Source organism: Condylura cristata, unplaced genomic scaffold, assembly GCF_000260355.1.
Source record: "Condylura cristata isolate star-nosed mole 26May11 unplaced genomic scaffold, ConCri1.0 scaffold00004, whole genome shotgun sequence".
Lineage (NCBI taxonomy): Eukaryota > Metazoa > Chordata > Mammalia > Eulipotyphla > Talpidae > Condylura > Condylura cristata.
In genome coordinates, this window is record NW_004567105.1 from 44,145,995 (window position 1) to 44,167,978 (window position 21,984).

The 21,984-nt window shown below is 38.4% G+C and overlaps 1 protein-coding gene across 2 annotated transcripts in view; it reads left to right on the plus strand.

The window, feature by feature from the left end:
• Positions 1-21,984, plus strand: part of EIF4E3 (eukaryotic translation initiation factor 4E family member 3) — an 85,186-nt gene that overhangs the window by 49,434 nt on the left and 13,768 nt on the right. The window contains exons 6-8 of one of the 2 annotated variants that reach the window (XM_012720461.1): positions 2,416-2,482; positions 5,705-5,860; positions 9,920-15,441. In XM_012720461.1, the coding sequence (XP_012575915.1) occupies positions 2,416-2,482; positions 5,705-5,860; positions 9,920-9,966 (270 nt within the window). In that variant the 3' untranslated portion in view covers positions 9,967-15,441. Of the gene's footprint in view, positions 1-2,415; positions 2,483-5,704; positions 5,861-9,919; positions 15,442-21,984 lie in introns of those variants that run through there. The other variant, XM_012720462.1, reaches the window with a different exon arrangement.

Sequence of the window (21,984 nt, forward strand, 5' to 3'; positions counted from 1 at the left end):
CGTGTGCATTTTGGACAGAACCCCCACTAGTCTCAAAACAAGACAGGTGAGAAATTTTGCTCTGACCTTGTAGATGGCACTATCACCTCAACGATGTATTGTGCTTCTCTACAGTAGTGGTATAATAGTATCTTGTCATTGAAAGTGCTGAATACTTATAAGCTTTACAGAAAACTGATTATCTTCCTGGCCATCATTTCCTCAGCAGCTATATGGAAAGCTGCTCTCACAAATATGGAAAGATTCTCTCACAAAAGGAGAGTTAGGGTCCTTCCTGCCAAGGACTCATCCTACCTCCTCTGGGGATAGACAGTTCTTAGGACAGCTGTGACATGAAGAATGCTAAGTTTGAGATAACCTTGCATCTCACCATTCTTTGGGTTTTTGTGGGAAGCTATGCCAGCCTCTTCCTGGGCTGATGAGGACCTGCTTGGGGAGTTGGCCTTCTGGGATGATAGTTGGCAGTGGCTGAACCTCAGAAATTTAGATTTCCCAGGAGTGGGTTCCAATTCATTGTACTGACTGAAAATGAACATTTCAAATCTATTCTTAATCCCTGAGAAACTAAGAAACTTCTTTGAAAAATGGATGAAAAGACAAATACTACCCAGTTTTACCTTTTCGTAGTTTCTTTCATGTGGATAAGCTCAAAGAATTGAGATGTCTCCAGGGACGCATATGCTCAAGCTTGAGTCATTCCCCTCCACACACAGACCTAAAGATAGGACCACACTTATTGGTTAAAGATGCAAGTGATTAGACAAGATGTGTAGACCTAGGATTTGCTTTTTAAGTTGGCAGACAAAAAAAAAAAAAAAAGAAAAAATGTCCGTCCGGGGAACAAATAACAAATCAGGCAAGGTGTAGGAAATGTCTCTGCACTCCTCAAAAGGAGAAAAAGCAGAGAGCAAAAGAGAATGAGAGAAGTAAAGGGTTTGTTGTTGTTTTTTAATTTTAGCAAGACTAGCTTTCCCTGTTCCGAGTTCTTTATTTGTTGGTTTCTCATAAAAAACAATGATGATGTCAGCATTCAGCAAAAAGCCACTGGCAGCATTCCTCTCCTTGTCCGCCCATTGGTCGAGTGCAGCCACAGTCTTGCTGCTGTGTCTGGACAGATGCCCTCATCCCCCCTGCAGTCCAGCCTGCTGACAAGTGGGACTCCAGTGTCTCACCTTCCTGTAATTAAAAATGAGGGAGCATGATTTCTCTTCTCTCATCCACAACTTTGCCACCATTGTAAGAGCATTTAGGACAGGTGGGAAGTGAAAGGCCTGATGTGTGTGGCAGACAAGCAAACCAGTTGGGAGGAGCTAGGAGAGAGCAAAGAAAATCCTCCCTGAGAGTGAGTCCTCATGGTTAATGGCTGTTGTCTTGGTTAAAATTCAAGTAGGCTGTTTTCTGCTCATTAGAATATAATAACACTATTATTATAGCTAATCTGTGTTGAGCACCTGGCATATAGCAAACATGTGGCTGTTTATGGAGTGGATCTTAAATGTTGAGGCTTATTGTTGCAGTCACAGTGGTAAGCTTTTGAATATATTTGTTGACTAATCTCTCGGTCACAACCACCATGAGAGGTTGGCCCTATTATTATTCCCTGTTTGCCTATGGAAATCTGTGCTTACAAAGATTGATAACTTACCTGGGCACAGACGCTAAGTATTCTTTCAGGATCCAGATCTGGTTCTGGGGGAGTTTAGAGCCTGGGAATTATGTGAGGAAGTGAAATAGATCTCCAGGCCCCTGTGAGTGGATTCCAACTGTCTCCTGGATGGCATTAGTAGATGGTGACTAGCAAGGACTCCAGTTTTCTTTCTGGGAAGCAGTGGATCAGGGAGTTTGCTAATTATTACCGGGGAATGTCTCTATCCAGTTCAGCCACTTAGCATTGACAGCCTGCATTGAATGGATAGGAATTTGCAAGTCTCTAGTATTTAGTAAACCTGAAATTACCTTAATGTTCTTTATTTGTATAAGCTCTAAAACACTTTGTATGCCACAAGAACAACAGAGGAAAGCGTTTGGAAGAAAATGATTTTACTAATAGCGTTCAAATATAACAAGTTGATAGATTTTTAGTTTAGTGTGAGGTAAAGAGATGGTCAGTTAAGCAAATCATTTTGCTTCTGATCATCATCAGAGATTTCATGAAAGACTAACTTTGTGACTGGACACAACATTTGTGACTTTGGATCACTTGTATCTCTCTGTGAATTTACCTGTAAAACGTTACAGTATATGACACCACAGTGATTTGGCGATATCTGCAGAGTCCAGTGGTGGGCATGGACCCAGTGCATGTGAAGCTGAAGCAGATGCAACTTGTTTAGCTCCTGAAGATAATTGTCTAAAAATATGTGTGTTGTTTTTCTGTTCTGTTTGTTTGTTTGTTTTTATTTTTCCCCATACAAGTCCACAGTTTGGAAAGAGTTGTTATTAGCGACTATCGGGGAACAATTCACAGACTGTGCTGCTGCAGGTAAAGAAGCTCACAGCTCATCCCTGGCGTGTGTGCTTGGCTTGTGCTTGATACTTGCAGAAGTTTGTATTTGTGTGTTTATTTTATAACTGTGAAGTTGCTTAGATTTTTTTACATGTGATTGTGGCATTTAGTATGTGTATGTATGTATATTTACATATGTATATATGTGTATATGTATATATGTGTGTATATGCATATATTCTTTTCCCTCATAGCTCATCTTCTTAGTACCCATGTACATCTGTCCAAAATAAATAAGCAGATAGAAAAGAAATTTGGGCCCTTTAAACAATTTGTGGTAGGTTTCCTTTATCTGTTCAGTTCTTCCTAAAGGGTCTGATGAAGTCGGTACCTTCCTTTCCACCCCTCCCAACCCCTTCCTCCTCCTTCCTGTCCTTGTCTTGGTCCCCCATCAAAGAGAGCTATAAAAGATAGGAAGGGTTAATGCTCAGCATTATTTCTGGTGGGCCCACAGTTAAGGCCAAAATATGAGATCTTTACGATTTTACTCGGAGACCATTTTCAAATATCAAGTGCATTTATGAGCGTACATTTTTGGTTTGCTTTATTTTTAATCATGAAACCACTTAATTGAATCATGAAACCAGGATAATTGAATTGTTTGAAGTTTTGTTTTCTTCTTCAATAGTAACATTTAGCGTGATTGTTCTTCCTATTTACCATTCAGTGATGGTTATTTTTTAACTAACTGGTATGAAATGATTTGCCCTTACAAATCTTAGATGGTGCTAATAAGACCTAGCTAGTTCTATAGCAAATTTCAACTCATCTCACTAGTTGTTTCAATCATTCAATTTTTGTTTTACACTTTTTATTTGCCTTCTTCTTATACCACCTTTTACTCTCTTAAAACCTGTATTAAAACGAAAATATCTCTGAAGTATAAATTCCTTATGTTTTATAGGGAGTAGTTAGCAAATGCACAATGTGTAACAAAAACTGCATCCTATGTATAATTATAAACTCATACATCCCTGTGAGAGGAGGTTTTCTGGATGATTATTCCTGTTTCCAGAACCAGGGAAAATGGCGTAAATAACAATTAATATCCAGTGTTGAGTAAAGAGGGCCTGTTGTTCTGTAGTTGACTTAGGAAATGAGTACACTAGTAACTGCTAACCATTAGTTCTCCCAATAACGTCAACCCACCACATGAAGTAACCAGTCCCATTTATCTCATCTTTAAATGATGGCTCCTCCTAGCTCTAATGTCTTGCTACCATTACCCTAAAATAACAGGGTTTTTTTGCTGGTTGATTTTACTTTTATGATTTGTTTGTGACCCGATCTCTATTTGTGCAAGGGTTGCAACTTTCCTATCCATGACATTTGTGACGTGCTATGCTCATGGGCTGTTCCATTACCAGAAGCCAAGTCAAATTGAAATACTGACAGTTCAGCACTCAGCTCCGTTAATGATAGCACCTTCTGACCAACATATAGACATGGCAAAAAGAAAGCACCAGAGAATGCTAGAAATTTCCATAAAAGACTGATCTAGTGACTTTATTGTCACTCATGGAAATGGTAAAATGCAAAGTTTCCCCCAATTAATTGTTTTATTTCCACACCAGATTTAACATTCAGTGTTAGCAATTATATTTACAAGGTATAAAAAAATCAGAAATCAATACATAAAATAAATTTGATGGAATAGTAAGTTTTAGTGGATGGCCATGGTCAGGTACTGTTTATTTTTTTGGAAATTTTTGTTTAAATCTGACATTATGTACAGAAGTTTTCACAAGCTATACTGTTGTACATGGCTTCATAAGTATTCGTAAAGTGACAGATTTTTCTAACTAATGTTTAGCTCAAGGAGCAGAAAATTATTGGCTCCCCAGAATCTCTCTTTGCTTTCCATTCAGGGTGGCCACTAACATAACTCCTATAAGAAAATTTTTGCTTGTTTTTGAACATTTATATAAATAGATAAATAATTCAGTGTCAAATCATATACCCTTAGCTAGCATCAGATTTTAAAGGAAAGAAGGAAGACAGGGAGAGGGGGTAAAGAAGGAGAAAAGAAAGGAATTTTTTACTGAAGATGAATCCCATTTGTAAATTGGACATGTCCTTCCTTAAATTGTGTCTAAATGCCAGAATGTTCTAAACCTCCAGAAAAGCAACTTAAAAAGGGATGGCACAAGTATTTACATTTACAGATGTACAGCACATTGTGAAAATTAAGCAAAGCATATTAAGCATATTAAGGCAAAGTTTCCTGATTTTAAAATTTTATCTTTTGCCTTTTACTTACTGGTACCGGGTATGCAAATGGAGAGCTAATATATCATGAACCTGAAATGTTTTTACTGCTATCATTTTTTTTTTTTTAAACAAGTGAGTGTAAGCAAAGTGACTCCAGGAGAACATAAGACAGTGCAACAAAACTTGACAGTTTTCCACAGGGCAGTCCCAAGCCCAAAATTTGGACAAAAGAAGACCTACATTAGTCAATGTCGATCAGTACTTTAATGTCTGGTCACTATAGTATTGTAATAGCAGACCCACACTCTGAAGATATTTACTCTTACTTTGTACACAGTGCTAACAGATGGTCACAGATTCTGTAGCCCATAGTTAAGAACCTCAAACTGAAGGGAGTGGCTCAACGGGCGCACTAGAGAGCCAGAATGGTTACTTTTAAAAAGAAAGAAAGAAATAGAAAACTACAAAAGCAGTGTGAGCAACTGGGAACACAGTCTGGGCCTAGTTAGTATTAGGGTAAACAGCACTAACCACCCCAAGATCTCTGAAAGCTGGGCAGGAAATCAGGAGAAATGCTTGCTGTACTTAACAGTGAGGCATCCAGGAAAAGTTCATGTGAGTTCACTTGGCTTTCAGAAGGCATAGTCTTACGCAATTCATTTTAGAAAAAGTCTCATCAAAACAGTAAGAAATAGAAAGCTTTGTTGACATGTTAAAAAGGGTAAATTACTTATTGGGAAAATTTGCCTACTGGAACACTTTGTTTCTGTGAGTCCCTGGATAAATGTGATGTGACCGCAACAGCTTTGTCTGCTAACTTGCTTTTGCCGAGTGATTCCCCTCAGCACCAACTATTTGCTGTGAGTTCTCTTGTGCCATCTCCTTTTTATCATCTTATCCACCACTTAAAAACAGTCATGCTTAAAAAGCAGCACAGGCAGACTCGAAACTATCACTCACTTCTTTTTTTCCCCATCTTCCTCTCAGATGACGAAGTCATAGGAGTTAGTGTCAGTGTTCGGGACCGAGAAGACGTCGTCCAAGTCTGGAATGTAAATGCCTCTTTAGTGGGAGAAGCAACCGTTTTAGAAAAGATCTATGAACTTCTGCCACACATATCTTTTAAAGCAGTATTTTATAAACGTAAGTGCTTCATTTTCAGTTATTACTTTCTAACATATTCTGTCATACTTTTAAAGATAGAAACTGTTGCAAATGAGGTGAAGGCAGAGTCATTTGAAATTCTATAATCCAGAAAATAATTCAGTAAACTACATTTCATTGTTTAAAAGAAAAAGTTTAGTCTCAGAAATTAAAATGAGGTTTTATTGTCACCTAAATGCATGGATCAGAAGAGACATACTGTATTTGTTACTTCAAACATTTAAGCCTGATTTAAATTTGTCATTCTCAAAAAAATTACATTCTATTTGAAGCAACAATAACAAAAATGTTATTATATGAACTGGCAGGTAGATATTCAATCATCCCTTCATAAACAGGAATTTATAATGTATAACATCTGTATTTGTGTATCTGAGCATAGGGATGATTGAATGTTCTACTGAAATGCTAATACTTCCTCATTACGATGACTGTGATATAGAACCAAAAGAGAATTCATGCATAGTGGTGAAATGTTCACAGTATGAATAGGTGTGTGGACCCATTGTTTCCATCATAATTCATGTTCATTGCTTTTGTGTGCTCTTTTGAAAAAGCCATCTTTTTTATAACGAAAACAGCTTAGTGCTATTAAACCAATGTTTGGTAGATCCATCTGCAGGTTACAGTTTTAATAAGGAGTTAGAGAAAAAGATTGACAGCCCTATGCATATATGGCATGTTTCCCATTTCCCAGAATGTTTCAAGAGTCAGTAACCCAGTTTTTAAACTGTTCTATTTTATTGAAGCTAAGATGCCCTTAATGCTAAGTATTATTTTAGTATTTCTAAGAAAGGAAAATAAAAGACTCCCAGTTAAACAATGACACATTACTGATTATAGAAATCTTCAAATGTGGAGTGGGGAATGTGGAGGGGGGGGTGGGATATGCATCTCTCACTTTTCCCAAGTCCCTTACCAGAAAGGAAAAAACTCACATTTTAATCCATGACTGTTTTCCTAAGATAGAAGATATTAAAACCAAGGCTTCTCTCTAAGGAAGCTGACACTCACAGGCTAGGTGATTTTGATTTTAAGTAGTGGATTTGGCCAGGTGCTACAGAGAGTGAGGAGGTGGTTAGCATCTTAGTTTTAAATGAAAGCTTAAAAGAGAGAGAGAGAGAAAGGCACTGCAGAAAGTGCTTATTAGCTGCGCAGTGTAGAAATTGCATATTCATAGATACAACTTGTCATTCCTTACGAAACATTTGTGTTTTCAACCCACATATTAGTTGAGAGGTCACCGAGGGTCTTGTCTCTTTCCACAAGACTAACTCCCAGAGAAGTTCTGAAAGGAAGTGTGTTTCATTACCATTTATGAAAAGGAGTCAACATTCTTTACCACCTTTGAACCAGCCCTATATTTTCCTCCAAAGAGGAGAAAAAGCAGTTTGGAATCATGAAATTGGCTACTCTAAATTTTTGTCCCACTTCAACAGTGTGACCTTGAACAAATCACATCTACTCATCCTTTCACTTTCTCATCTAAATATTGAGGAGGTTGGTCTTAAATGATCTCCAAGGTTCCTTCTACTTCAAAATTCTATAATTAAATTTCTAGGTAACTACCATGTTGGTTAGCATCAACAAGATATAAGTGTGTCGTGATTAGCCAGAGTGGTAAGGCTAGCTTCTAGGGCAATGACAACAATCAGGTAAGATGAATAAGAATGAGTCATTGCTTAGCTGTTCTCATGGGCCAGGAGGAAGATGAGAGCCGAGTAAGGGGAGACCATTGCAGCTTGGCCCATTAAATCAAGCTGAGTAGACATCCTAAGGATTGATACCATCATGGAGCTTGTGAGTAATGTAGAACTGATCTCACTAGAAATCCATAATTTTTAATGACATAAATTTACATTTAAAACAGATTATTCAAATAAAAGTTTGAATTGGGAAAAACAAACAATTCTCTTTGTTTCATATGACGCAGGCAGTCCTTTACTCAGTAGGGTTATACTTCATTGCTGCAGAATTATTTGGGAAAATGAGATTTGGACAAATATCTTTTAGCATGATAAAGCGCACTCATCAGGAAGCTAAGTTAGAAATAGCCAATTCCATGCTTTTACTCTGTCTTGAGGTAGGATCCTGGTGTTAAGTATTCATGAGTGTTAAGTATTCATGCCAGGTGACATAGTAGGTTTTCCCTGTGGGAAGACTCTAAGCATATTTGGTCAAGGCCTCCAGTTGGAAGGGGTTGACAAGTTCTATGATTTGGCTACATATTGGTTATTTGAGGAACTCAGTGTATAGAGACTCCTCTTCCTCAAATCCTGTTATATTCTTCAGAGCAACTGAATGACAAAGTGCTTTCTGATGTGAGAATCATTTTTAGGTTGGCAGACTCTTAAGTCTCAAGCCAAATCTTCCCCTGCCTGCCTGCTTCTGTATGGGCTATAGTTAAGACCTGTTTTCACATGTTTAAGAGGCTGAAAAAAAATCACAAGGATAGTTATATATTCTGTAAAATTTGTATAAAACTTACATTTCAGAGTCCGTATCCAAAGTGTATTAGCACTTAGCAGTGCTCACTTTGTACATATCACCTCTGGCTGCTTTAAGTGCTACAATGACAGTGTTAAAGTTGGCACAGAGACCCCAAAATACTTTTCCATAAGTTTATGGTCTCCTGGCTTAGAGCATTTCTGTTTCTCCTCTCTCTTCTGAGGCTGACCAAAGATTGACAGAACGAGCTCTGTTTCTAGAACTCTCCAAGTTCTGAGTGTTTTGTTTTACCTCCATAACTCATCAAATGTGTAGTTTTCCTGTGTCTCAACTCTGCCCACAGTGGCATTCATGCCTTGAAGTAGCAAAAGTCCATGGGCAGTCCCTACTTGCTTTGCAGTTTGGAGCCCAGCATCACTGAGCCTGTGGCTCCTCACTTGATCCAGACTCTGTATATTTTGTTGTAGAGCAAGCCATGTTTGCTTTGGTGTCTGCCCTGAAATAGCCTCCTTAAAAAAAAAAGAAAGCAAGAAACATAAAAAGTGAAATATTTGTGAAGTTATATCTGTGAGAAATGTTCACTTAAGTCAGTTTGGGTTTCAGGCACCCCTAGGAGTCTGACCAACCCAAGGTAACCCTCGGAAACAAAGACTGCCCCTCCCCCACTGGTTTACCCCAGATAGAAAAGGAGCACAATGCTTCTGAAGGTACACAGCCCTGCCCCAGACCCTACCACATGGGGCCCCTCTGGGCCTTTCAGGCACCCCAGTCACCGCTGACGGAGGGAGAGGCTGGGTCCCGAGTCACCTTGGCTTCATCAGATCCTGCCAAGGTGATGTTTCCACTTAAGAGAAGAGAATCAGCTCTTGCAATATGGTGATAATTTAACCATATTCAGGAAGCCAGTTTTCAGTCTTGGCCTTTTGCCTGAAGGAAATGTTACATACTTCATAGGTCTCCCATTTCCCACATCCACTTCACAAAGTCCTAAGTTTTCAAAGTGCTATTTTTGGTCGCCTAAACATTTTACTCTGGAGTTCCTAATTGTAATTAGTAATTTTGCAAGTCAGACAGTAAGGGGAAAGAACACTATGGGGCAGGGGGCAAAGGGGGGTGACATCAATTTTGGAAGACTTCATTCCCATGTTAGGGTATTCAGAAGTAGGGAGGCCTACCTTGTATTGTCCTTTGTTTTATTTTTATTTCATTTTACTCTTAAAGTTAGGCTTGTTAATGGCCACATGTTGGGTAATGCCAGCCCCCTACCCACTCATGCCTCCGTGGGCTGCATTTTCCCCTCTAGCACTTGATTGCACCAGACCTATTCTGTCCATCAGCTTGCAGGGATTACCCATCTTCTCTGGCACAGCCAGAAGTAAGAGGCATGTCCATTGCTTGTTTATTCCTTGTTTTAATTTTCATTATTATGTTTCTCAGGAAATGCACATCTTAGCTAACTGGCACAAAAGGTATTTGAGTTCTTGCCAACATTTGGGGAAACTGAATGAGATGCCTAGAAGAGGGTTGCCCCATCCTTTGCTTAAAGTTTTCTTTCCTTTTTTTCTTTTTTTGTTTTTTTCTGTCCTTTAGCCCATGAAGAGCATCATGCTTTTGAAGGTGGACGTGGAAAACACTAATTGCACTCTGTAAAGAATTCTTTGTCCTTTGCTGATTGGTTTTGGACACGGTCTTAACAGGAGGGAGAGTGAAGAGAAGACTTGCCGAAGCCCGATGCTGGTCAATTTAGAGTGGGTTTCTGTCCTTGCAGATTGGGCAATTAGGACGCAAAGTGGCAGGTGGGGTGGGGGGGAGATTGTGTGGGTTTCTACAGTCACGTTACATGCTTTTTTTATTTTTGGCTTTCTAAATTCTCTGTTCCTTTCACTCTGATTTTTTTTTTGCCCTTTTAAATTCCTTATTCAGTCTAATTATTGTTTTCTACACTCCCCTTTCATTGAGGCACAAGAAATCGGTTTCCCTTTCAGTAGCTCTGCTGTACCTAGTTAATGAGAATATGCATAATCGTGACAATAATGCTTTTGAAAACCACACTGTACTTGGAGGAATGCTAGCTTGGTGAAACCTGTCTTTTGATTATTTGTTGTGACACATTCCTACCTACTATGCACTGGGCATTGTTTTCTCTGTCCCAAGGGGGAAAAAAAACGTATTTAATTTGATTTTGCACTGACAGCACACATATCTTTTATTTTTCCTTTTTAAAACATTTTTTAGTGATAAAAGGAAAATAATAGTTGGGTTGTCTAATATGTAAACTATAATCACAGTTGAATATCAGGCTGTAAACCAGACTCTAGGTCTCTGGGCCCTCTATGGAAAGATTTCTAAGCAGAATTTCTGTTCAGCCTTTTTCAAATGAAGGCTTAGAGTCATAGCAAGGGATTTCTCCCAGTAGAAAACCTATTTCTGATTTAAAGATAAGTGATATTTTAATTGTTTGAAAAATTTCTTCCAAATTTTGAGGGCATGTACTTGGTCCTTTCCAAATCAATGCCAACACATTTTGTTATATGGTCCCCTTTTTCTGTTCATGGTATATGCTCTTCCTGACGTCTGTAGTCCTACCTGGCCTCCCTTTTTCTTTTATGAACAAGACGTTAAACTTTATTTCCAGGAGGAATATGAACATTCACAAAGTTGAACTTTGAGTATACTCTGTTCATATTAGTTATTAGAATTGTTGATTTTAAATATATATATAGTCATTTACCAAAGACATACTGGTATTAGCAGAAGGAAATGGCTACTCAATGGAACACTGAAACTTCCTCTAAACGTGACAGTTTCCTCTTTCAGCTCTGCTAAGCCTCCTCCTGCTTTTACATGATAAAAAGGCAGGCCTTAGGAGACCCTTCCTCCTCCTGACTTGGTTTTGGAGTCAGGAGAACACGCACATGCTTATACACTTCACAGAAGGGCTTGCACCAGGATCTTTAATTCCTCTCTCAGCTTTGACCAGCAGAGATAGAGGTCTACTTCCAGTCCCCAACATGTGTTTGTAAATAAAATCCTCCAGGCCTTTAAAAGGACTTTCAACAGTATCTATTTATGAAAACTGCTCTTCATATGCAATACTAACCATATCAACTATAACAGTGACAGTAGTTTTTAAATAATTGTTTCTAAACTTGAGTTTCTTCAGTGATTTCAAAATGAGGTATAAAAATATCAGATCCATTTTTCAAAACCCTGGAAATAGTTTCTCTAAACATTGTACTAACATCCACTTGATTTTAAATTGTTTATTAAGGATTTTTAAAGAATTATTCTGGACATAAATTAAAATTCTTTTTTATAAGATACGTATTTTTCTTATAGATTAGGAAAAATATCATTGACCTACGTTCATTGTAATTGTCATATCTTTCACAAGTAAATAGATCATGAATCATTTTTATTTTTGAACTTTATTTAAAGCATTGTGATATGATCCAATTTTCATGTATGTAGCCTTTGAAATAAAATAATAAATAGGAATGTTAGGTTCACATCAGTGTTTTCTAGTTTCTGTTGTTTATGATTATGGAACTTTTGTCCTGCAGAAATGCTCAACTATTTCTTACCCTGTAGCAAATACCAACTATAAAAGGACTTAATTCGCCAAATGTCAAGCACCTATCATCTAAATTAAGAGGATTTGGTCAGATTTTGCTTAGGACATTGTTTTAATTGAATAGTTCATAGTGGACTTTGTATGAACTAAGCTGATTTAATCAGTTTTAAAGCCTCTCGTTACCTTCTTGGATTAAAGGAGCTAATACTCAGGATGCCAAGAAATATTTGTGGGGCATGTGACCTTTGTATTATGGAAGTGTACCCATCCCGGCCATTGCTGGGGAACATGCGAAACAGCAGTAGAGTCTGCGTTTCTCAGCCGACTCCTCGCAAGTGCTGCCTCAGCTCCCTGCACAGAGCCACACAGAAGCCAGAGCTCACTTTCTAGTCTCTGTGACGCAGAGCTAGGGACTCTGATGGAAATCAACATGCTTTTTCTCCTCTTGTTAGGACCTAGGCTGTCATACTATAGGTGGGAAAATTACAACCACTAAATAAGCACGAATAATACCCTTCTCTATATTTCAGTTTTCTCTATATTGTGAGAAACTTCTCTATATTTCAGTTTTCTTTTGTAATCTCTTCTGAAGTGTGTACTAAATTTTTAAATTTCTTCCACCCCACCACCACTTTTTCACACTTCCAAAGTGAGGGTATAGTTTACAGTAAATATGTACATTGAATATAATGTGGCTATTAAATTCATCATAAAAATGATGGGGGAGAGGCTGCCAAAGGGGGAATACAACTCCAGTAAACTTTAAATAAGTTTAACATGATTGACTCTCTCTCAGCTCTCTTCTTCAGGTAGCTCACCTCACACTATACACACAGTCACAAGACACTATGATTGAAAGAAGGTTTATAAATTGGGTTCACTGGGCATTAAATACGATCTACCAATGGAGCCTTGATGTCTGCAGACTACACCCAGTCCAGGCTTCCTTAAACCAGGAACACTGCAGACTGTTAGCCTGACCAACCTCTACCCCCCCCCCCCAAAGCTGGTCACCCCACCAAGCTCGGTGTCTGATTCAGCCTGCTCTCTGACATGACTGACAGAATCAGATGTCATCCTTATACTCGGCTCTCATTTCCTCCCTCTGCCTCTCAGTGGCTGAGGCAGTATGAGAGTTTGGTGTTTGAAAATAACCTCATTCTGAGAGGAAGTAGTTTTTTTTTTTTTTTTTAAATGAGAAACCTAGTTTTGAGAGGATCCCAACTTTCGCGCTTCCGTGGCACCGACAGCATTTGGAGCTGTCACATGGTGGCGCTGCCTTCCAGCTGACCATTCTGGCTCAGCAGCATAAGATATCCAGCTGTTTGTGTAATCATTTGAAAATTCTTCTGCATTTTGCTCTTATGATATTATAAAAATTTGCTTCGATACTACTGGTAAGAGTTTAGCTCTCCTATACCTAATAAAAATCTATTAAAGATAGAACTCTCTGGATGGGATCTCAGGTTCTCATTGAGCCTTTGAACAGTGATTAAGAAAAGAATGCAAGTAACATACAGGAAATATCAGAAATATTTTGTCAAATTTCATGCTCAAAAGGAGAAGTTAAATTAGGGTTTTATTATTTTATTTTCCAACATGGAACACCCTTTAAAATGTAAGCATATTGTTCACTTTTCTTATATTGTATTTTTCTGTAGGATTTCACTCATTATAATGAAAGTAGAGGACTGCCTGTAGGTAGCTTATTTCTTAAAATAATATATTCAGATCTATTAAAAAAAGAAAACTTTAAGTGTGTGGAGATTCAGGATTGTAAAAATCCTGGATATTAATAACTGAGAGGAATCAAGGAAAAGGAAAATGATAGGAAATGAGGGCAGGGGAAACCCTGTTGGACTGATGCTTCTGTGTAGCTATTAGAGCAGGGTCTTCCTCTCCTCCCAGGAAGAAAAATGTGCATTTAGATTCCTCATACATTTGCTTGTATGGCTCTGTTTTTGTTTTCTATTTTTACATTTCCTTCAAAATCTAAGAATACTTATTTAGGCTAAAGCCACCATCTTGTATTGTAGAGAGACTTGCTGGTACAACTCACAGACTCTTCAGAATTTTCAAGTGGAAGGGACCTTTGAGATCATCTACCAGTGCTTGTTAGACACCTTCACATGTAGCGGAATCACTGTAGTGCTCACTTAATATGCAGACTTCTCAGCCCTAACCACAGAGGTTCTGATTCAGTATATTAGGAAGATGTAGGCTCTGCTTTTATAGAAGCTACTCCTATAACTCTAATGGGGGTGATCTTCAACTTCAACTTCACTTGACCACCCCTGCCCCATACGTGCACATAACAAATGAGAAAAGCCTCAAAATCGCCCAAGCTCTCCAAGGTGACCTGATTTGAGAATGTGTAATACCAACAAAGCTTGTGAAGCCTTGTTGCTAAGACTTGAAAAGATAGTAATGGTACATAAGAACTCTAGCATCATAGAAGTCGGCGGTAGCCTCTCTGGAAGTCCATACTATACAGCCTTTACCACAAAGGCTTTCTCTCTTCTAAATACTGTTTCAACCTGTTAAGACAAAAGAAATTAATGTTCAGAAAAAAGTAGTTACTCTGTATGTGCAGCAGCTACTTTTCTATATTGTCTATGGCACCTGGGTTTCAGCATCATTGAACAAGATTAAATGAGTGTTATAGAGCTATAAAATTGCATGTAAAATAATGCAAAACTGTTCAAATAACTATTAAAGTAGCCTGGGAATGAACATACACTAAAATTGCCACTCCTAGGTGTAACTTAGGTAAAGTGTTAACTAAACTGGAGGGATTCTTTAATACATACAAGTATCAAAACAAATAGCATTCCCTAAACTATGTAAATGGTAAGCAAGTCATCATGAAGTCAGTATTTTTTGTTTATCATTGCTACTAAAATTTAGAGTCCCATTGTTTATGTGTGTGTTGAATGTACTTTATTAGAATATCCAATAAAGTAACCTTTTGGATATTCTATGCTTTTGTGTCCTTCAGAAATCATGAGGTTGAAGGAATTCTGTGTTAAATGTTTTTGTTTGGGTTGCTGCCTGAAAAAATTTCCTGCTCATTGAATGAAATGCAAGGTTTAATGAAAACTTCAATTTCTAATGTTGAAAAGTCAGAGCTTTTCTTAATATTTTATTTTAGAATAGCTGTCTACGCACCGTTTTTATAACTGTAACTTTGCAATGGAGAAATGAGTATGAAGTAAATAACTGTTACTGAATTTTCTACAGGAAATTAATTGCCCCCTCATCTTTTTACAAACAAAGAAAAGTCTTTTAATGAAGGTTTAAGAGGGTGAAAATTTCAGTCACAGCATTTTACATTATATAATGAATGGAATGGGGTCTATTAAAAGACATTGAGCATTTAAATAAACTGAGTTTTTATTTTCACTAGAGCTGCTGGTTTTGTAAGCGTACATTAAACTTCCCCCAAATTTCTCAGTCCTTTATCCAGTTGGACTTAAAATCACTGTATGGTTTTTAAATGGTTTTTAACTGTCTTCTCAATTGTTGTTCAATAGCAAGCCACCACCCCTTTGCATGTATCCTCACTGAGGTTTTAGTTGCATTTAAATGATTACACAAAAGGATTCAGAGCTTATTCTGGTGAGCATACTTTGGCTTGGGGAATCTAGCACTGTTTGTCCCAAATTTTAAGTCTTATCAGTTGCATTCGAAATTAGCCATTCCTTTTGTTACCTGTGTAAGTTAAACCAGGTTTATTTGCCTTATGCTTTGGATCTGCTTGTACCCCTCCTCTCCTTTGTATACCATCTGTGCCCTGTGCAGTGGGGCCCTTTCACATATGGCGACAAGCTGGTGTAATGCCCTTCCTTTTGATCTGGCTTCATCTAGTGATTTGCTCAGTATTTTTAAGGTCAGACCGAAAACTTTTCTGTTCTAGTTATTTTTGATTTTATATTGTATGTTGTGTTTGATGTTCAGATACATGTGAAACTTGCTTCTATAAGTCAGTAATTTTTATTTCAGCTTTTTGCAACAATAAGGTAAGACTAGACTACACTTTCCTTACTTGAAAATGTAGTGATGTGTGTATTTAGTGCAAATGTGTTGACTATTTTTACAAACGTCTTACACTTTCCTGATTTGAATCTAAATAGCTTTAAATTTGTGCTCCTTCCTTTTTCAAGATGTAATTTCCAGGGTTTGTTTAAATTTATTAGTTATAGAACTTTCATAAGATCCTTTCTAATCTGTTGCCCTTAATTGTCACTCTGTCTTTGCTTTCACTGGTATAGAAATGTCCTTCTTCTCACTCAGATTTAAAATCTCATGCAATTTTATTGACCACATTGTCTCACCTTAGTAAGTTCCAAGTATATGTGTGGTGATTGTCATAACCCTGCTTACTCTAGCATATAATGAACCTTGGTGGCCAGCTGACGCTTCCACCACAGCATCCAGCACTTAGCAGGTATCTTGTGCTCTCACCCTCTCCTGTTGAACACATTTAGTGACAGGGCTCATCGTGGTCTTAGGATGAACACGTTTCACTAGTTTTAATTCTTTCTTTAGCCTTTTCTAAGGATAGTTTCATTTTACCGTAAGTCAATTACTCTGTTTCTCTTTGTCCTCCAGTTTGCCCATACAATTCAGTTATCCCTGTTTAGCCAAGTAAACTGAAATGGCTCTTTCTTTCTCACTATTATATTGTGCTAAAAACAACATAAATGCCGGTAGACTCTTACTTCTCCCATTCTTCTGTAGGTTTGCCTGTCTTTTGTTGTAGAGGCAAGCAATTCAGAAACGATGTTTGTGATCACTAGTCACTTTGAACATAGCAAATTTAATAACATTTTTGAGGAGCAGGGCATAATACTCTAAAAGCTTTAAAACTTCCTGATACCTGCTGCCCTGTATCCCATGTGTACTTACATGGTTATGCATGTACTTTTTGGACATGTTAATTAGTTGTTTTATTAATAAAAGTTTCTCCTTCCCTCCCAAGATACACTTTTTTTTTGAGATATAAGCCACTGATTATTTTTGTTCTGTAACTGCTGTTAGAGAACTCTTAACTCTTTTCACTCTGAATGTATTAAAAATCTCTGGACTCTTATAGGAAGCTAGGTCTTTTGTTATAGGAAGAAAAGAAAACAGTAGCATTTACAAGACTTGGCAAGTTAAAATGTATATAATTGAAATATGTATCTATTTCCCATCATCTGGCAGGCTGTGGTGCTGACTGGCTTATTTCTTGCCAGAGAAAATAAGTTTAAATCATAAGCATATTTAACTAGCAAGCATAAATCATAAACCCTCCTAATCATAAGCATCTTGAACTCTGGTACCATTTATACAGATGGTATGGCTAAATGTGTGTACTCCTCCCAGCCTCAAAGATGTGGACAAGCTCTTTCTCCTCAATTTCCTCTCCTACTCAGGAAACTTAAATCATTTGCCTTTTGTAAATGGAGAATTCTAGAGAAAGCATGGGCCTAGACGGCAGTTTTACCTCTTAGAAAATATTTGGATTTTTGACTCTTACTAGAGAATGATGGAAGTGAAGGTTAGACACTATGGCAAAGTCCCCCATTTCAGGTAAAAATAATTGGTGTTTCATGAAGATGATCAAATTATGAAGGACAAGATTTTGATTGCCAGAATGTAGCTTAAAAAAATTAAGTATCATGAAATCATAAATAAAATGTTAATATTCACTGGTGTTCAAAGAACATTACCCAGGTGGTTGATGCCTACAGAAGTACTTTTGGATGTTACAAAGTTCCTGTTGCAAAATATGTTTCTAGAAGTATTTTTAAAGTGTAATAAGACAATAACACATCTGTAATGATTTGCATTACATGGCAAAATGTTAGCATGTGGAAGCCAGTAAGCATAAATCTATCAGCATTCATTGATTTTGTTTCATGAAACCTCAGTTTTTAAAACCTTTTTGTTGTAAAACAAAGATACAGAGCATGTCTAAAATAAAGGTGTAGCTTAATTATGAAACATTATGTAAAGATATAAAGTTAATTATAAAGGTAACAGTTCTAATAGCTCCTAGTTGATCTAGAGCTTTGCTGTAGGACATTGGTAGTCATCCTAGAAACCCCCTTCTCAAATCCCCTCCCAATTCTTCATCTTTCAGATAACCATTATTCAGAAGTATGGTAAGAACATCCCTGAACTTCTTCTTGGTTTTATCATAAGAATCACTTTTATCATTTTATACACAGAAATCCCTCACCTTATGAAAGTTGGGTTCTCAAAAGTTATGGATAGATCCTTTAAATAGAAGTGTAAAAGACACCGTAGTGATGACCACCCCTGTCCAGTGTGGCATGCTGCTGTTGTAGCCTGTCCAGTCATAGCTACAATGTAAGTACCAGGAGTAGCTAACATATTTGGAGTTCCATGCCATTGAAGCGTAGACGAGTTAATTTACTTCTCTTAAAGACCCTAGGGGTTTACTGTTATTGTTCCTATTTTCTGTATGTGGAAACCGCGTTTCAGAGAGGTGAAGTTATCTGCCCATGGTCACACAGCTGTACAGCTGAAATATATACAAGGCTGTTGCTGGACAGCCTTCTTCTAATAATGCCTGCATGGAATTTGTAGATTTTCATATATAAATTGTATATTCTTGTATATCCATTTTGAGATTCCTTATGAGGTTTTTTTTTTCTAAAAGATTATTTATGCATACAGAACTGGGGTACAGGCCAGAGGTGCGGAGTGGTGAGAGGCTTCACCCAAGACAGTGGGGAGCAGAACAGGCAGGTCAAGGAAATAACACTGCTGAGGGGAGCAGCGGGCGGGTCAGGAGAGTTCTGCCGCACCATGTGGTCACCTCCGGGGCAGGAGGGATCGAACTCATGCTGAAGTGGCTTTAGCTTCTTAGTGCTGTGCTTTAACCCGCTGCGCACCAGGGAGGGCTGCTTATGAGTTTATTTCTAAAGCAAAAGATCTTTAAAAAGATTGAGAAATCACTGGTTTGCAGATGAAAGGGCGACGCAAGCAATATAAAGAATTAGTTTAAGGTCACACACCTAATTTGTGGTAAAATTGCAGCCAGATTCTCAAATCTGTCAGTTAAAAATCAATGATCTTTTCTTCATTCTGTATCTTAGGTAGAAAAAATTACATGTTGTCCAGTATACATCTTTACATGAGCTAGCTGCACATGAGCAGATTTGACTTGAAAGCAGTTTACACCAGTTAGGACATGCTATTCACTTGCTTATTTTCTCAAGGTTTTAACGAACTGGGATTAAAAATGTTTTATTTGAGGCTTGCTTTTCCATCTCACTTATTGAGTGCCCAATCTGGGGATGCACATGCCTGACACTCTTCTCCAAAGTATGTACAAGAATAACACATTTGACTGGTGTGGATGGCAGGTGAAAAAGAATTACTGATGTAGTGTAGGCCCTTCAACATATTCACCGCCAATTCTGGATTATCCCAGCACAGATGGATCGTGCAAAATCCCCCTCTTCTACTTCTTACCGGTGACCTTCAACTATTTGTGTTTGCAAATGCTTCTCTACCAGAGATTGGAAAGAACAGAGGGTGGAATTTAGCTTCCTGACAGAACACTAGGTGTCTTGGTAAAATGTTTGGTGGTTTTGGTAGGAGACTGGGATTCTTTCTGGGTTGAATCCTTCAAGGACGCCTGATTTAACCCAGGCTTTCAACAATTAGAAGCAAAGCAAACTGGCATAATGCAAAGAACTCAGTTCAGAATTTGCTTTCTTAGGTAGAAATACTGCTAGCTTGTGCCTGCAGCAAGTCACTCATGTTCTGTGAGCCTCAGTCTCCTCATCTTCAAAGGGAGACATACAGAGCTTCCTTGAACCAAATGACATACTTAACCCAGCTCAGCACTTGCTCAGGTGCAGCTGTGCAAGGCATGTCCATTAGTTAACTGACTCCATTTATCTATGGACTGATCTAGTGAAATGCACTTTCCTTTGAGAGTTTGGTTCAGCTTAAGTTGTCTGACATCTTGAATTTTTTGGTGGCAACATTGGCCAAACCCACTAGTCTCCCAATTGCTTATTGACCTTTCTGCCTCTTCACACCATGTTGGGGAAAAGACATGTCTTTTTCACTTGAGAGCTAGTACCTGGCTTTAAGTCCATTTGCTGTAAATTTAAAACCTGAATGAATCTTCCCAGTATTTTCTAAACATGGATGTTGTTGCCATCATTCTTCGGGAACATGAGAAAAGTGTTCAGTTGATCATGACAGTGTTTTCCAAGCAGAAGAAAGCCCTCAGTCCTGTGTTGTCTTCTGTGTACTGTAGATGCTCGGACTTGTCATTGGAGGTGGATTGCCAGTCTCTGAGCACCCTGGATGACGTGCCTATTATTTTAATCCTGGATGGGGAAGTTAATTAGCATTCCTATGTCCGAGGTGGAGATCACATGGGATGTTGACTCAGTGACTATTTAAGGAAATAGCTGAGATGTGCAGGGAGCAGGGGATGCAAAATAAACAAGATGTGCTGCCTTCCTGGAGCTTATGGTTTAGTGGTTTGGTGACTTTCATTACATTTGAACTACCAGATGGTAAGAAAGGCAGGAAGTGTATCGCACGCATATTTGAGTTCCACATACCTGCACATAGTAAAAACCCAAGGCATGTTTCAGTGAATCAATGCTTGAAGGTTGTAAGGAGAGTGTTTTTAAGTCAAAATATCCTTAGGTTTCTAAAAGTTGAGTGTTTTCACTAATCTCATTATTGTTTTAAAATTCTTTAATAATAGTTTTGACATTGAATTCAGTAACCACAAAGGCTATTTATAATTTGTTGGTGCTTTTCAAACATCTTTAAAAGCCAAGCGAGCCCTTGACTTTTGCTCAGTAATTCAGTGTATTTATGTATATACCTGAGGGGTAACAATCATAAAAGGCCTGTGCACCAACATGTTAAATATGGGGATTGTTATACTGTGGAATGCCTAAAGATTGCTTACTCTGTAATTTTTAAAAGCCCTGTAATTCCTTATAAAGCATATATAGCATCTGAACAAGAAATATGACACTAAGTCTAGGATTAAATATTATCTTGGGGCCACTACCTTATGCATTTTCAGCAGTTTGGGAACTCCACTAAGTGCAGGTTAACAAGACCAGAGCATCATAAATGAGCATCTGTCCCATGACCCAGCTGGAGACCCCTCACGATTATTCATTCCAGAAGCACGTGCTGACACCGGGTTCAGCCCCTGCGTTCTCCCACTCACCGTGGTCTTTTAAGATTGGCAGGAGGTCAGCGCCTTCCTCCCCCAAGCTTTGTGGCCTGGCTAAATGGTTTCTGGGCTCACATGCTTTGTAGCCCTGATAACTCTGTTAAAAATTAAACAAAAGGAGATTCTGGACAGGGAGCAACCCAACTCTGAACTCTGATGTGGAGAAGGTTTAAAAAAAAGTTTTAAATGAGCACAGGCAGCTGTGTGGGGAGGAACTTGTTCGATTCAGCACCACTGCTGTTTCGCCTGCTGACCCGGGCTTTTGCAGCCCAAGTTGCTCCATCCACTTCAAAGGCTTGGCTCTGAGGGGATCACACATTTTCCTTGATGACAAATTAATCAAACTTGATTTCTTGGATGAGATGGAAGCAAAAGAACTACAACTCCCTGAGGCCCCAAAGTCAATATGGCCCTTCTGGCTCTGATTAGGATAACAAAAGGATACCTGAGAGCCATCTTCCTCCCTACTTGATCTGCTATGGAATGGCGCTGAAAGCCAACCTGGCTTATGAAGGAGAAAGGCCTTAGGAAAACACATTTCAGCTGCGACTGAGTGCGGCAGACCCCCTGACAGGGAAAATGACTTTTTCGTAGATGCTCACCTTTTCTCCAGAGCAAAGTTTCCGTTTAGAAGAACCTAGAGGAAGTAGTATATTATGGAACTGAAATGTTTATAGAGCTCCCCTTTTATGTTTCTGCGGTGAAGATGAGGTTCAGGAACAGAAAAGAAATTGGCCAATGATATCTGGCAAACGTTAGAGATAGCCTGAGCTTGAATCAGGATATTTACTTCTACCTGGTTAAAAAGGAAATGCCCCCCTCCCCGGGAGATTTATGTACCTGATA